At 40.6% G+C, this 17553-nt stretch overlaps 1 protein-coding gene across 2 annotated transcripts in view; it reads right to left on the bottom strand.

Annotated features, from left to right (window-relative positions):
* Positions 1 to 539: 539 nt before the first annotated feature.
* The window catches only part of PRMT3 (protein arginine methyltransferase 3), a 167424-nt gene continuing 150410 nt past the window's right edge, over positions 540 to 17553 (bottom strand). For both annotated transcript variants that reach the window (XM_019519469.1, XM_019519470.1), the window contains one exon: positions 540 to 1205. In XM_019519469.1, coding sequence (XP_019375014.1) covers positions 1096 to 1205 — 110 coding nt within the window. In that variant the 3' untranslated portion in view covers positions 540 to 1095. The remainder of the gene's footprint in view (positions 1206 to 17553) is intronic.

Raw genomic sequence — 17553 nt, 5'->3', positions numbered from 1 at the left:
GGGCAGGGGGCTGGACTCGATGATCCTCCAGGGTCCTTTCCAGCCCAAATGTCTATGAAATCTATATGATTATGTTAATATTTATATATTTTCTCCTTGCTGTTGAAAAACATAAGCGTGCAAAAGGAGAGCAAAGGGGGAAATAGGAATGTATGTCTACAACACTGACCTTGTTACAAGTTCAGCCAGGAAGACCCCAGTAGCAATTTTGGCTCCGTAATCAATGCTTGTTTGTAAGAAGCCTATCAGCACTGCCTTGAGATGAACCTATTCAGATTCAGCCCACGTTCATAAGGGCTGGAATTCCAAGCTTTTGGCCTCTGCGCTTTGTGGTAGGTAGAACTTGAATGCTAACTGCATGAGATCCTGTTGGCTAGGATATGACAACTGTCTGCTTTTTTGTGCAATGGAGGAGAAGACAAAAAAATACTGGTACTACCCAAATGCAGCCCAGGGAAAAAAATCTCAGTAATGACTAGAGGGAACCATTGAAGATATCAGAATTGTGAATCATCTAATAAATGAACCGTACAAATTAAGACAACAGTACTTTGATGGTTTATTTTTGACCAATACAATTTAATATTGCTAATACTTCATAGAGTAAAAAAAATGCTGTAAAAACAAAAGTCTTTACTAACACACGAATGTGGCCAAATCCTGAAGTACTTTTGTCCACCAAGGGTTTCTAAATGAAAAGTATGCAGAATCTGGACACTATTTGACTTTTCATTTCACCTATGCTAAGAAACTGTACAAGACTTCCTTTTTGTTGCAAGGGTTGTAAGCTGGCACAGCAAGAATAAACCATGTTCTAAATAAAAGTGAGTGTTTATTATTTGTCGCTCCTTGTCAGAATATTGTCAAACTTGCATCTGACATTTTCTAACAATTTGCCTAATTAGAGATACTTTCCTTCCCCCCCTCCCAGATATGGAAGGGGCTCAGAACTGGTGTATGGATGTTTCACTCTATAATGTATGTCAATCAATTCCTACTAAAACTCACTCTGATCTAGAACCAAATATGCATCATTTTTGTTTGTCCAGAATACCGATTACAGCAGTTACATGAGATGCATGTATAACTCACTTTTCATTGCAGACTGTATGTCTGCTTTATATTGTTCACTGAAAGAGTTATAATGAGGGACCGTGGATCCTTCCTGTTTTTCTGGACTGTTATCTTTCCTTCCAAGGCTTCACCTGCAAGAGTTAAAAAAAATTAAAAAAAAAGGAAAGATTGAATTTACATCCTCAAGTCGCACAATGAATGGCTAGAACAGACCTGCTACATTTTTCTCTGCAGGTTGCATGCTAAAAGCTTTAAGGGAAGAGAAAAAAATTTGGCATCAGTCTTGACAATAAATTGAGCCAAAACAGACTGTCTCTAAAATTGATCTAAGTGCATAATACTCATTAATTTCTCATCTGACTCTGTCTAAGAACTATTACCGCCAACCAAGATTTCTGTACAGTTTATTTTATATACTTTTACAGGATTTTATCTGCTTTTAAAAAAGGATTCATTGCATCTAGGACGGACCTCCCTGCACCTCCCCCTGCCCCGACCCTCCAACAATAACCCCCCCCTTTTTGAGCTGACAGTATTTCCATATCAACTGATCAGCAAACCACTGCCAATAACTTCTGGGAGCATTGCAATTTTTCAGTAACATAGTTGAGGTCACCTTTTATAAAATTTTTTTTTTCCCTTTCTTTCAAGTATAAACAACATGAAAACTAAAAAGCCTATTATGTAAAAACTTTAACTACAAATTAAATTATTTCTTCATGAAGTAAACATTGTGGCAAGAGTATGTTAAAAGCATAAAGGAAAAGTCGTAGTCCCCAAAGTGTTTTTTGTGTTATTCCTTCATTACGTTCTGTATTCCAACCTATTACTATAATCACCTTAGATGACTAAAACTGAGCGAACTGTTTAAATCTGGTTACTCATCACTGAGTATATTGTGTTTACTACTTGGCACTGCACTTAGCTTGGGCTTTGATTGTAGATAGTTTTGTTTTTGGCTAGAGCTCGCAGGGGAGCATCTGCATAAGTACGTTCATGACACTGAAAATATACTCACAAAATGTATCCTAAGTTGAACAAAACAAAACTGCCATTTTACTTCACAGTGTCATTTAGCAATAGCTGTTCTGGCTCACAGAGGAAGCAAAGGTAATCATGGAGGTGTATGGAGAGAGGGGAGAGGGTCAAAAGTGGGTATTCTGTCATTTGAATACAAAACACCTTATCCTGCTTAGTTAAATTCCACCTCTTGATGTTTCAATTAAATATCGTGCATGCCCTAACCTATGGTGGTACATTTAATTTGCTACTAAGGAACTGCTGTGGCCCACCCGCACGTGTTGGCATGGAATGTGCTTCAGTAGTAGGTAAAATCTTCCCTATATATTCTTTATCTTAAAAGTTTGTTTGTAAAAACATTTTCAGGTCCTTCAACAAAAGACACCATTATAAAGGTGTATTGAACAGTTTTTTTACCTGCATATGCATTGCTGAGCATTTTTTAAATAAACAGCTGTTATATTGATATAAACTGCTGCTACAGCATGTACAAAAGATCTGTGGAGCTCTCTACCTGTAAGCAAGATCCAGACTTTAATTTTCAAGCTATATAAACCCCCCTTGGACACATGCATTTCAAGTCTTACTTGTGAAGGGTAATTTGCTTTTTTTTAAAGTTAGTAACAGACTTATTAATGGATAATAGCCATTTCCCTACGGCATGAATTCAAGTGGGTCTAAAAACAATCTAGTTTCTCTCCTAACAAGATATCGAGACCAAATGGACAGCACATTTAGTTTAGTTATGAACATTAAATGACAACACAAAGACAACCCATGCCACAGACTTGAGAAAAGACACGATATATAAAGATTACCGTATATCTGGGGCAGGTGGGGGCCCATGGCAGACTCCATTTCCCAGTAGCGCCTGCCCGTGTTGCTATGGCCGGTTTCCATTGGAGACTGCAGCAGCAGCGGCACTGTGATGGCACGGGGCAGGGTTTCCATGGAGACCAGCCGAAGCAGCACTGGCAGGTCATGCATCTGGGCAGGGATCTTGTGGCAGTGACAGCACAGGCTGGAGCCACAGTAGAGCTGAGATCTGCTGCCCACACACCTCAAGCAAGGGGGTACAGGCAGCAGATTGCGGCTCTGCCCTGGTGGGGTGTTCAGGTAACGAGTCACAGCTCTGCCCCAGGCCTGGACCACACTGTTACAGCTGCAAAACCCTGGCCCCAGCCCCAGAGCAGCCCCCCGCCCAGCCAACATTGCTTGGGCCAGTCTCCAAGGAAACCCTGGCCGTGCGTTGTCATGGCTCTACTGCTCCATGGAAACCAGCCGTGACGTGGGCAAGGCTGCTGGGAAATGGAGTCTGGCTTCTGGTTGGATCCGCCATTTTGCCCACCCCTGCCACATACACCCAAATCCAAGACAAGGATTTCCCCCCTGAAAAAAAACATGGTAGGGAGGGAGGAAAAGCCTCATCTTGGATTTGAGTACTGGCCTGAGGCAGGGCCACTACTGCTGTTTCCCCTGGAGCCAGAGCCTTCCCAAGGGTGACCAGCAGGGGTGGAGGGGACATGCAGCAAGGAAGCAGACATAGGCATGGTGGGGCAAGAGGTCAGGCAGCAGGGAGTGGGAGGCAAGTGCAAGGGAGCCAACACAGATGAGCAAGGGGCAGGGGGGCAAGGGGCCTGGCATCTTGGCCTCTGTTTTCCCTGCCACAGCTCTGGGGGGAGACAAATACAAGATGACCCTTCAATAATTAGCTTATGTACATGGAAAACTATAATACTTGTATAATTTTCTAGGTGCAGAATCCAAGTATTGGGGGTTGGGTCAACTTTGAAGTAGTCTTGGATTCAGATAAATACAGCATATTCATATTATGCAGAAAAGAGAAAGAACAAACTTGTGAAATACTTGAACATTTCCAACTCTCAGATTATTTTGCCAATTTTTTTCAATTACTTGGAAGTGTTAATAGAAAAGCAAAATAGGTATACAGCAATAAAAGTCTGCAATCCTCAGTTAAAAGACCCATAAATCAGGAAAATGACTCGTAACACTTATTACTAACCAAAACATGAGGGAAAAAAGCCTACAATTTTACTTTAATAATCAGCAAATACTTTTGAGAAGCCAAATTTTTAAGAATTCAGCATAAGCAAGCAGTGCCTATATTGACTTGTTAATTAGCATAGCTAACTGGTACTGACAGCAAAACATAAACATCATCAATAATACTATTCAAATAAGCTCTTTTCACCCATAGATCTTAAATGCTTTAACAAATAAAGGTATATTTTAAAATCTGTACTTTAGGGATGGGGAAATGGGAGCAGAGGAAGATAAACTGGCTCACAGGTTGTCCATACAGACCAGGGCAGCCTGCTGGCCCTGTAATCAGTAGGGAGTGACACTACAGAAAAAAAAAAATCACAAAATTTGTGGATTCCATGCATGTGCTATACATGTATGAGGATAGGACTGCACACGCAAATTCTACACACGTACATTTGAAAACAAGCAAGCAGTGCATGGAAAACATCTGCATTTTGAAAGCCTAGAAGCCCAAGACACAATGTTCAAGCTTTTCCTGCCAACTACATAGTAGGCATTTCACCTGATTAGCTGTTCATCCTGCCAACTACTGATTGTGGAAAAAAAAGATGCAACAAAACCAGCACATTTAGTGCATACTGCTATACAAAGAGATTACTTGTCAAAGGAAGTACGTGACCAGGGCTCTCTTATCATTCATTTAATAATACATGCTACTAAGTTTGCTTGGATTTTTATTATTACCGTTTGAATACATGGATGGATGCAGCACAAGCAACATACTGTATTTCTTGGTCGATTACTTTGGAGCCTGTTACACATGAGTTTGAAACAAATGGATTCTCTTAAATTCATCACAAAGAAATAGATATTCCGTATTTTCACAATGGTAGGATGATGCAATGGCTACAAACTGATACAATGCATCTGAATGAAAAATAAAACCAATATTGTAACTAGAAGGTGGGCACAGTATTTTTTGGCCTGCCTTTATGCAGCTTGTCAGAATAAGCCCTGAATTGCTCATGGTAATAAAAGCATGAACTTGGTTAAAGCTTTTAATATGAACAACTTTATGCCAGAATATATTAAAAATAAATGATGATGCCACAAGCCCTGTTTTTTTTCAAATTAAAACCACCACCTAATCTTTAAAGCAAGAAACCTGTATTGCCACTGAAATTCACTGGAGATTCAAGGAGGAGAGAAGATGCTTCAGCTATTTGTATTCGGATGCCTGATGCACTCAAAGAGACACTAATATTTAAATAGCCTTTATCAAGGTGTTAAAAACAATAAGGTGGGAGATTATGGTCTTATCACAATATTTATGTTTTAACTGTGCTCACATTGTAATAATGCTGTGTGTCACTGCTGTTCTCTCACTAGCTTGTACATAGGAAAAAAAGGCAGCCCTTGCTAGGTTCCAGAGCCATCTACATGGAGCCAAAGACGAGATGGAGCTCCAGCCTCAACAGAGAATTGAATAACCTTGCAGATGCTTCAGGTGGGTTTGGTACTTATCTTCTGGAGGAGATTCCAAAAGGAAGCAGATTGAGACAGGCATCAAAATGGACAGAATAGCCAGATAAGGTCAACAACATGCCAGCCAGGTGAGGGGAGAGAGTCTGAAGAGCAGGAACTGCTGAGCAACTTCAGGGCTTAAGCTTAAACTCTGTAGACCTCTGAGAGAACAGTTGAGCCTACTTTGGGATGCTAAAGGCTGCGCAGGCTGGATTAAGGACAGAGGGATTCAATTTTTGGACAGGGCAGACCACCTCTGGCTGGGTGGGCTTTGGCTCAGTAAATGTCTTCAGTGAACAGGAGCTGTCTGTTTTGCTCCTTGGATCTTGGGGTACACTTCTCCCTATAAGAAGGTTAACTCTCTTCATCAGGAACTGAACTGGAAGGTAGCTCTTCATAGATTCACAGAAGTAGGGTCAGAGGGGACGTGAGCAGATCATCTAGTCCGACCCCCTGCCCTGGGCAGGAATGAATACAGGGCTCATATGACCCCTAGGTCTGTGAGACAGGGCCACAGATAGCCAAGGGAGATCATGTAGGGATCTACTACCTAAATGGTGCTGGATGTGTACTGCACAGTGGATCCTTTAATCTTGTTCTTTTCACTGTGTTGATAGGCAGAGGGGTCCCAGCAGTGCTGTCGCTTATCACCTGGCAGGCAAAACCTGTGACATTTAAAACTCCTGTTTTTGCCTCCTAGCCGATCAGGAACAACAGTGGGGCCACCAGGGCCCCTCTGCCAATCAGTGGCAGGGAGGGAGACCAGGGAATGCATAGCAAAAAAAAGCAAACAAAAAGAACAGCATAAAGGAGTCACAGTACTTTTGCCACAATTTAGGTAGCTCCTGAGAGATTGGGGATGAAGAATGTGGGGTCTCTGAGTCAGAAGCAGCTGGGGTTCTCCCCCACCGACAACTGTAAGAGATATGCCTGGTTGGGCAGGGAACTCATAGAAATAAGACAGGGCCAGAGGTTTTGGGCAAGCACTCCCGTGGGACTCTATGACTGGTATTAAAAAGGATGTACTTTACCCCAGACAAATGGAGACTGCATGGTTAACTAAGTGATTAAGACTGCTTTATCATCCCACAACCATATACTCATGTGGCTATCATGAATCCCTTTTCTCTGATGCTCTACCATGCCATGTAAAGACTTTTAAATTTTAAACTTTTTCTTAATGAAGCTTTTAAATCTATCAATTACAATCTGGTTTTGGTACATGTACTATATAGCAGCACCGCCTCCACCCTTGATATTCTTGGTTTTAGGGAGCAGGAATTTTGTTGTGCATAATATCCTACCAGCTCTGAAGTAGAAACGTGCATGCATGCTGCACACTCTCTACAGAATGTGAAGAAATCTGATCTCTTAATAGGAAGCTTGCCTAGCAAAGGGGTCACAAATGATTTGACTTTCTCCACTTAACAAGACTGGATATGCAAACCAAATGTATAAAACCAACATTGTTTAATGCAACTTCAGAGAAAGTTATAAACTGTTCAACCCTAGAAGAGCTTTATTACAAAACTTTCCAAAACATTTTTAAAAGATTAAGATTTCCAAGTAGACACCATGATAACCAATCTTCAAAGCAAAAAGGAATCTGCTTAAACATATGGGGATCTATTGGGTGTATAAAGAAAATAGAACCATTTGGGTGGGAACATGGTGTATTCTGCTGCTCCTCTGGCAGGTCTTGCTTCTTTCCTGCTCTTCATACCTCTGCACCCAAATCTAACACTAAGTTCTCATCTCTTCTCCATCTCGTTGACCACACCTTATATCTTTCTCCATCTTTTTTTGGTCTAACTAAGCATCTGAAACAGCTGTTACTTCATGTTATTTCTAAAAGGGATTGCTAACATCTGCAATAATTTTCCTTCATTTTTTTTCCATTTTGTTGAAAAAATGCTGAAATATTTCTATGATCTCCTTGGATAAGTAGAAACTACAAGCCAACCAGGCAGCATATCAGCATCTTTAAAACTAAGCTGGTAGCCAGTTCAAAACATAGGTGGTTTTAAAAAGCCATATGTACTCTCTACAGTTCTTATATTCCATTAATATAAATCAGACACTAGATTTGTATTTAAAGTAATGGCCTGCAGGAAAATATGTTACATGATACCATACAAAGTTATGTTCAAGGAAGTTTTCCAACAACATTTTAAAACACAATACAGGCCTACTGTTAAGAATACAGTAACAAATCTTGTCCTATTGCAATTTTACTGCTAATTAACAACTGCCCTTAATTTCCAGGAAAACTTATCAATTGTCCATACTTTGTTCAACCAGATTTTTTTGTAAAAGTACACAAACCTAAACGGAATCACAGGTTACATGAAATGAAGAAATCTTGTGAAGCAAAACAGGAAAAATATATTAATGTAAATCTTTTCTTAAAATCATCAATGAATGTCAGTTTCCAAGAACAAGGTCCAGATTAACCTGAATGAACATGTGAACTCGGGTCTAAATAAGGCAGATCTCAAAAGTAAAGGGATTTTTAAACAACTTCCCATATTCACAAGGACATCTAACATTCTATAATGCAAAATTAGGAGGTTTCTATCAACTGCTAGGCAATTTCAACTGGTTTGAAAAAGCCTTAAAGTTCAGAGTGTTTTTCAATAGATGCTAATTACATACTAATATCTATTGAAAAAGCCTTTTAATTTAAGATCTTTTAATACAAAAGTCCTTTAAAGGCATCATACCAGCATTTTTTTAAATAAGAGAACTAACAATTAAAACCCTAAAACAAACTCTACTGGGAAAGAATATTTCCCCCATGACTTCCTGAGTATTTCATGAGAGCCCTCAGTTATTGATGACAGCAGCTAATTGCATTAAGGGACCCAGACAATCAATGTATTAATTCACAGTCAAGAGGCACACAGCTATACCCCCTGCTCTGGTGCCCCACATTAAATCTGCCATTATGGAGTCTTTTCTGTAGGCAAGGGCTATGTAACAGTAAGGTACCATGCAACGATTAATCAATGTCATGTAGACGTAAAGTGACTGATTTTGCTTAAATAGTTCTGTTGTCCAGAAAGCATCATAGGAAGCACATTCCAGGACTGAGCTGTATCACCTTGCTTTTATCATGCTTCAGCTGGATGCAAGTAAACCATATAGTAACACTGCAGTATGAGTAGGAAAAAATTGAATTAATTATAATCCTGTTCCAGCATTTCTATTCATCTCTTGGACAGCCCTGAATTTTTTTTCAACTACAACAAAACTATACTGCAGAAGAGTCAAACAGCAAGAACTTGTTACCACAGCATAAGTGTCCCCACTTCTATAATGACATACCTTAACAGGTAAAATGACATATATGGAGCTGCATATAGTCAATGGTAACACTCCTGGTCTTGATCTAATTTATATGCAAAGCAAGCTACTCATGTAAAGAACCATGATTTCCCTTTATATCTGTACAATACTGTCATGAATACCCAGGACAAATTTGCCTCTGACCACACCCCTTTTAGTGCTGGGCCCTCAGCCTCAACTCTTTTGATTGGTGTAACCCATCTCACTGATCTGACTGACACGGATATACTTCCTCTCTTCTCCAGAGCATTTAAGATTCAATCCCCACTGTGTCATATAGCAGGGGACTCCTATCAGTCTTCACACACAGTTTTTTGTCTTCAATTGCCATCATACAGTCATCACATGTTCTGCTTTCCCTGGCCATAAGTCATTAAAAATAGAGTCTGATTACTGGTCTTCCACCGTCTCCCCAAATAAATCCATATGTTGATTGCTCTTCCCATTCATAATTGTATACCTATGCAACTCACTGTCATCTTTTATCCCCCTATTTGAAGCAAGAAATCAACTTCTCCCATACAAACTGGCAAGTTATATTTGTATGTAACGCAAGGTACTAATGAAAAATCAACACAAAATGCAAAAGCAAGCAGGGAAAATGAAGTTGTACTTTTCCCCATAAAATTAAAGAAGCTTTCACCAAGAGCAGAAACGTCCTTTTGGATCAAAGTACTGATCCACCCTGCCAAATCACATCTCTATGGGGTCCTAGGATCAGCTGATTCAGGGGAATGTAGAGGAAAAGCTGCAATAAGAAGTTAAGGGAAAACCTATGCAAAAAGGAAACTTTTTACTAACTCCCATAAATCAGCAGTTTATTCCCTCATGCAAAAGAAGCTAGAGGACTTTTTAAAGTAACTGTTACTGTAACTAAGGATTAGGAGAATAGACATTCACTTGGAAAACTGAAAGTACAAGAAGGCACTGTCAATACACAAGAACTGGAGATGATTTTGAGGACTGACTGAATGAATGGAATTAAATTCAACAGCACAAAAATGTGAAGTCATGTGGCTGGGAACTAACAATAAATTCCATTATAAGCTGGTAGCTCTTTAGTTAGAAGTGATTAAAGAGCCAAAATCCAGATATAGTAATACAGCATGGGATGACTATGAACCAGTGTAATGGGTTTTTAAGGGCACATAGCATCCAAGGATAATTGAGTAGTAATGGTGTGGTACCAAATATTGATGTAAACTCATGTAGAAGACTGCATACAATTCTGGTCAGCTACTGTAAAAAAAAAAAGATTAATTCAAAGTGGAACAGGTGCAGCGAAATAGAGCCCAGCTTAAACAAAAAAGGCCAAAAGTAACTTATCTTATTTACCCAACAGAATGAAGCATGGGATGAAATAGGACTGCTCTCTATAAATACCTCAGGCAATAACACTCAAAAGGAACAGTTCTTTAAGGTAAAGGACAATGCTGATATGAAAACCAATGGCTATGAATAAACTAGAGGCTGGAAATTAGGTTTTAACAACTGGAGCCATGAGGTTTTGAAGCAGTCTTCCTTCCACCTAGTAAAGTTGAGGTGAAAAACCTAGCTACATTTAAGACAGATGGCAGCCATATTAAAAAATGGACTGCATAATAGGAAACCTGCAATAACAGAGACTGAGTGGGACCTACAATGTGAGATGTTTCTATATAAAAACTACTTAGGACCTAACAATGTCTTGTGGCCCTGAGCTCCACAAGCTAGTCATACAGGATACGAAGTCTTCCCAACCCTGAATTTTAAATATTCTGTCTGTATATTATGACAAACGGGCATTACTGTATACTTGATTAGGCTTTCTCTTTCATTTAAACTGCAAACAGTCTTTGACACACTTTCTTCATATCAAAATGTTTCTGCAATTCATTTTTGTAACCATTTCTGACTCCTTACCAGCCTGTCTTTTAGGACTGGGATGACCAAAAACTAACATTATTTCTGGCCCAACTTTATATTCTCCCTCATTCTTTGCACACACTAACCTTGCCTAACTTTTTGTCAATAGCTGTACACTGAGCAGAGGTCTTCACTAAGTGTTTACAACATCCTGGTCGCTATTTTATTGAGGGTATCATTTCAGTGAACCCACTGAGCGTGTGTCATAACTAAGTTATTCCTCCTTGCATATATGGAGCATTGACTTTCTACCCATATGATGGATACTAAAAAATGTGATTATTTAATCTAAGCAATTATTTCTTGTGTGTATTTAAAGCTAAAAAGCCACAGAAACAGATGCACATTCCAATAACTAGTACATAAAACAACAGCAGAACATACAAAATCTATGGGCAGGTGCTTAGAAAATCTGCCGGAAAATGTAAAATCAAATTAGGTATTAAATAAATGAAAATATTTGTTAAAAGTGCACATGAACCTTTGTGACCGTCAAAAATGCAATTTAAGTGAACCTAAGAGCAAGGGTCTAGACTGCTATTTCCTTGAAACTTTCAAGTTAGTTCAGTTAACCAGAAGAAGAACAGTTATAATGATGGGAAGCTTCTTGATAACTAATTTTACCTTGCTTCTCAAAGCAAGAATGCTTCTGGAACCCCTGCCAGTTCTTTAGAGGTGGCTTGGGTACCCTGACATTGTGTAGTATAAATAGCCCATTAGTTACACTACCCTTTCCCTAGCTGCCAAAGTCAGCACTGCTGCCTGGAATCCCTGCTGTGCTATATGCTACAGCTTTACCTCCCACCTGGATCCTACAAAGAGGCCACACAGAAGAGCGTAACTTGGTCATGAAGAGAGCCTGGGCAACAGTGAACTCCTTCTGTTTGAATCGAGGGCTCCTTTCATGTTGTAGCAGCATGAACTAGCTATGAGAAGAGCTCTTCCCTAATGCTTAAACTTGTGGGCTCAAGGTTTCCAAAAAGCCTAAATAAAAGTTTGAATGCCAGGTCCTGAAACAAGTGCTATAAAATATGGCAGATGTGGCAACACAGTAGGGGTGCTCCTACACTGAGACACCTACCTCGCTGCGTCCGACAAAAAAACAAGCTTCGAGTGCCTCCCTGGGGGTACATACGTCTGGCTGACCCTCTTCCTGGAGCACATCTGCAAGCCTGGGGTAACTGATGCCACCACCCGGGGTCTGAACTTTGTCAGGACTCAGACCCCCTGGGGTACACAGACCTCATAGACCTTGTGGGTGTTTAACTCACCGTGGGATTCTGGAGTGCTTCTTATAGCCTGGTTTATTAGCAATAGCCTCCCTTAGTCAGCTGGGCAAAACAAAGCTAAAAGGCTTCCCTAATCCCTCTCAAGCAGGTACAGCAAGGCTTGGTATAATGGATAGCTTTACTGATTGGAGAGGGTACGCATGGGGAGGGGTACAGGTCAGAGAAGTACCAAAAGGAAAACACTGAGCAAACTGAAGTGGCTTGGTAGCCTTTTGACATGTTTCTAGATCAGTTCATCCTAAGATTCAGGTAAGTTACTCAAGTTCATTCAGAGACTGACTGAGCTTGCTCTGGAGGCTGCATGGCTTGCTGGCTGTGGTCTAAAACATCTCTCTCCCTCCCAAGAGGGAGGGACCCTCCTTATAACCTTTCCGACCTCACCACCTGGACCCAACAAATATCAAGTATTTTCTGAGCCTCACTGATGCTGGACAGTGAGTTAAAAAAATGTCAACCCGTCAACCACCCCCCGCTGCCCTCCCCGAGGAGGGATCGCTGTCTTAGGACTGTCCTCCTAGGCCAAAGGCAGGAATTTTAACAACAGACCTGGCCATGGGGAGAGGGAACTTCCCACTTACCAGGTGATTCCCTAGGCAACCAGGTGGTTCCCAACAAGCAGGCTGATAGACACATGGGCAGAGAGAGGGAGAAGAGGAAGACAGACAACCCAAAAGAGGGGGCTGGGATGGAGTTCTTTCATATCAGATACCTGCTTTGCAAAAGATTCCAGCATTCTACTGCTTAATTCTTAATGAATGGGAAGACCCAATATATATAAAAGGTCCAGGTACCAGTAACCTCATGGATGTGGTTACCTTAATGTCTAAATTTTACGGAATATTAGCTTTAAAAAGGTTAAATTACCGTATTTCACTTGCCAGCAGACAAGTCCTATGGTAAGAGAACATTTAGTTACAACTGAAGGCAGGAAGAATCAAAATCAAAATCTCAGTCAGGAACTTAAATCCTCCAGGGATTATAAATGGAATGCAGAAATATTTCAGTTTAAAAATCAAAGCATACAGGAAGATTGATTGGGCCAATGCCACTTTTCTATCCCTTATTTAATAAATCTTTGAGTAAATAAATTAACATGTTAAAGTGTGTTAGCTTGCAAACAGCTACATACTAGTGATTCATGCTATGGAGTCAAAACGGTAATCAGAGATTTTAGTGGGGTTTAGTCTGAAGAGTTCTACTTCAGATTTGCTTTGCTCAGCCTTTTTTAGCATTTGTGGAAAACAATAACATTAAGGTTTTATTTCCTTTGCACGGCAATATCAAGAACATAAAATGACGACAATGTGCTGTTTTACTGCTAATAGAATTTGGTGGTAAAGCTTCTCCCTCCCCCTCACCCCCCCAGTTTGGTCTACCTTAATGCATAGTTACTGGGGTGGGGGGCAGAGGGGAAGAACACAAATGTAGAGCCTTTAAGATTATTTTTAGAATAGTTAGATTTATTTAGCAAATGTCCATGCTTGAATCAAATGAGGGAAGCCAGAATATTTTATATCGAATGTAATGTTTGTGGAGATGCAGAATAGCAGATGGATATTTTACTTTTTTGGTTGGATCATTAATGAGGGGAAATACACATTTCTCTCTCATGTTTCCATAAATATATAGGAATTTGCAAGCTTTTCAGGGGGTGGCTCTGAGAAGCCTGCTTGGCATCTGCAGGGGATCCAACTTATGGCATCCTTAATACTTGATGAAATATTTTTCTTCTCAATAAAAAGTCAGTTGACCTCTTCCTGTGGTTTCTTCCATTTTGCTACATTTTTTAGTATTAAAAACAAAACCAGCAGACTGATGAAGCTTTGCTTAGCTTCATTACATATCAGATTCAGATCTTGAATCATGCCTAGTAAGAGAAGTTACAGTGCCTGCCTATCAGATGAAAGTAATTTAAAGAGCCTGCCTTACCTACTGCTGCATTTCCTGGCCTCAAGATCTTTCAAACCACAATGAAAAAAACTTACATGTGTCCCATTTTCCAGTGTTCCATATACAGAAAGGGGTGGGTTTTTCCCTACTTCTACCTGATTAAGCAGTCTAGTCACGGTTAGTATTACTGGTCAAGAACCAATGTTCCTTTAGGACCAAAAACGTACGTCTAATTTGAGACTATAAAAACTGGCATGAGAACCCAGGGAAGGATTTAACTACTCTATAGTGCAGAGCAATGTAATGATCTTGCAATGGCATAATGCAGATCATTTCACGTTAAACGATCAACATACTTAAATATCTCATAGCAGTCAATATATTTTAGCCAGTAAACATAATAATGCAACCAGAGCCTTATACTGATACCAGACAACTTAAAAAAAAAAGAGCTGCTACGTATTTCTGATACAGGATTGGGATCTCATTTTATGATAATTTTATTTAGAAACAAAAGGTCTACAAGGAACATGGAGTTCTGCCAAGCTTGTAAACTGATTGTTTTCAAAAGTCCCAGTATAGAATAGGGAATTGATTTACTTGACTTTTGTCACAAGCTCACTCTTCTAGATCCTTATAAAACATAGACAGCAAAATGTCACCAAGGGAACTTTGCACATCATTTAAACCAGGGCTCTCCAACTTTTAAGCGGCTGGGGCCAACGTGCCCATTTGCCTCAGGGTCCACATACTGCACGTCTCCCTGTTGACCTGCACCCCCCTCACAACTGCACCATGTGTGCATCTCCCTGCTGTGCTGAGCTCCCCCTTCAGCTGCTCTGCACCTGGACACCCTACCTCACCCTAAGCTCCCCAACAAAAGGCTACGTCATGTTTCTCAGGCACCTCAGGCTGTGTTGCACTGCACAGCACCAGTCTCTGGGGCAGGAAAGAGGAAGCTGGAGGGAGAGGGAGTCCAGAGACCCTGGCTGCCTCTGAAACCAAAGCAATTGCTAGGGGGTGGCAGCTGGATAGGAGCCTGTGGACCAATATCTTGCAGCCTATGGGTACCCTGAACACAGACAGTGGGGTTTACTTCTTCATACCATGAAAATGGCACTACTGGTGCTAGAATTGGTGAACTACAAGGAATAAAAGCACTGGGAGGGAAAGCAAAGAAACAAGAGCTGGGAAAGACCAGGATAAAGTTTTGCAGATACCGGAAGATGAGCATGGGAAACTGAGCTGGCAAAGGGAGAGTGGCAGAAGGAAGGGCAAGATGCTACCTAAGAGACAAATTCATTCAGAGAGGCACAAGCTTTCACAGACAAGAGTCCATTTCGTGTACTCCCCAACAGTGTCAAAATAGCATGAAAAAAGATTTGAGAGAGAACATCTTTTAGAGGTTGAGGCCATGTACACATGTTTAAGTGATTTTGGAGAATTTCCCAGGTTAGTTTTCTTGGTAGAAAAAGCTTACCCAGAGACACCTGAGCAGACATTTGGATGCTGAGCCCCAGAAAGGAAGAGAGCTTGCAAGGGCCTCTGTGCACAGATCTCAGAGTGTTCTGTAGGCTCCCTCAGTCTGCCTGGAGAGAGATGGCAGCAATTCATAGGGCAGTCCTGACTGGCTGACCCAGACTGCTCAGGGCCAACCTTCATTTCCCTACAGCATAATCTGAGGATTGTGAAGGGGGCATGTTCTGCTCCCTACTTAGCTACAGCAGCAGAGCCCAGCCCAAGTGACAGACCATCTCCCAGAGGGAAGTAGGGTAGTGGCTAGCAGGGGAGGTGGAGGGAGAAGCCATACTGCTATGCTTGATGACTGTGCTGCAGCTTCTTTCAGAAGGAAAAGTGTAGAGATATTTGCTCTCCCAGGAATGATTTAACCCTAGTTGCTCCCAGGTTATTTTTCTCAAGGAGTAGCAATTTTTGCTCTGAAAGAAAAATCCTGAGCATCTGTACACTTGTGGCTTCTACAGGGAAAACCATGACTCTTAGTTGAAATAGAAAGTCTGTATGTGGACTGAGTAAGAGATATGAAAAGGAAGTGCTGATAAATTACCTGACAAAGAAACCTCAGCTTCAAGTGATTAGGTATAGACAGGAATAGATTTTTGGAACTCTAAGGAGAGAACCAACAGACTTTGACAATAACCCCAGAAAGGGGGAAAAGATTGAACTGTACTATGAACTAGTCCAATAAATTTATAGCCCAAATTAAAAACCGTGACCCTGAACTGGAGGAAGGAAAGGTGCAGTATTACTTGGAGGAAAAGGAGGTGGGATTACTCAGAGCTAAACATTGAGGAGGAACCTAAAAAGGTATGAAACAGACCGAGGAAAGAGGGCTAAAGGGAGCAATATAAAGAAAGGGAAGGAAGCCAACATAGAAAATAGAAGCAGAAAGGAAGATGAGGAAGAGAGTGAAATGAGAAGAAAGTGAAAAGCTAGGGAAGAACTGATATAAGATTAGTCTTGTGACCACTGTGTCAGAATATGTCAAGTTCTACAAACTGATTTTAGAAAGTCACGGCACCTATTAAATGAGGTGGGTTAGGCAAATCTTTTAGTAATTTCAGGAGGTTAGTAAGTGTGAACTGATCTATATAACATTAAACAATGTGCATATTTTGACAAATGTCACTGGACTTTACAAAACAATTTCCCTGCATGTTCAACGCTGTTCAACCTTATGTAGTTTAGCAGATCTCAACTTGGACTACCTCAGGAAACAAAACAAATCAGTTGCGTTAAAGCAAATATAAACACATGCAAAGACACGATAAGGATGCGTGCCAGTCAAAAACCCAGGACACCTCAATTGAAATGTAATTTCAAGAGGAAATAACTAACAAACCACACAAAAGTACTGCGCCTCTGAAGATCTCATGTGTCCCTACACAGCTATAAAAACAACAGCTGTACATCTCAACTGCCTTAAAAATCCTGCAGAGGGTGTGTGTGGCAATGAAATCAGTCTGATGGTTCTGTGGGTCGTTAATGACATCCTTGCAACTGACTTCTAAAGCAAGTTGTCTGCCGTGAACAGATTATTACAACTTGCTCAGTGAGAACCTGAAGCCTGACATTCAAAGCAAGTGCTTCAGAAAGGTGATAAAAGGAGTATTACCATATACAACCATACCCTTGCACAGAGAAACAATTGAAAACCACACGTTAGGTTCTTCTCCATTCTCCTAATAATCCTAGCTTTGCTCCAAGTAACTTTTACTTCTTTGGTCCTCTAAAGGAAGAGGGAGGAAGACATTTTTTTTTTTTTTAAATTACAGTGACAACGTACAGAAAGGTAACTGGCTTTGGAACCAGCCCAAAGCTTTCTTTCAAAGAGTCTTGGGATATCTGTAGATGTGCACTGGCAAAGAGGGGCTACACAGAAATGGAACATGATAATCCACATCAGCAGGCCATCACAGGATGTACTTTGGCATGACATCCTGTGATTTTTTTTTTTTTTTTTTTTTTAATTCAGATT

Source organism: Gavialis gangeticus, unplaced genomic scaffold, assembly GCF_001723915.1.
Source record: "Gavialis gangeticus isolate Ggan-Ray unplaced genomic scaffold, GavGan_comp1, whole genome shotgun sequence".
NCBI classification, from domain to species: domain Eukaryota; kingdom Metazoa; phylum Chordata; order Crocodylia; family Gavialidae; genus Gavialis; species Gavialis gangeticus.
The sequence above is the reverse complement of the archived record's forward strand: the minus strand, read 5'-3'. Positions and strand labels throughout refer to the sequence as shown.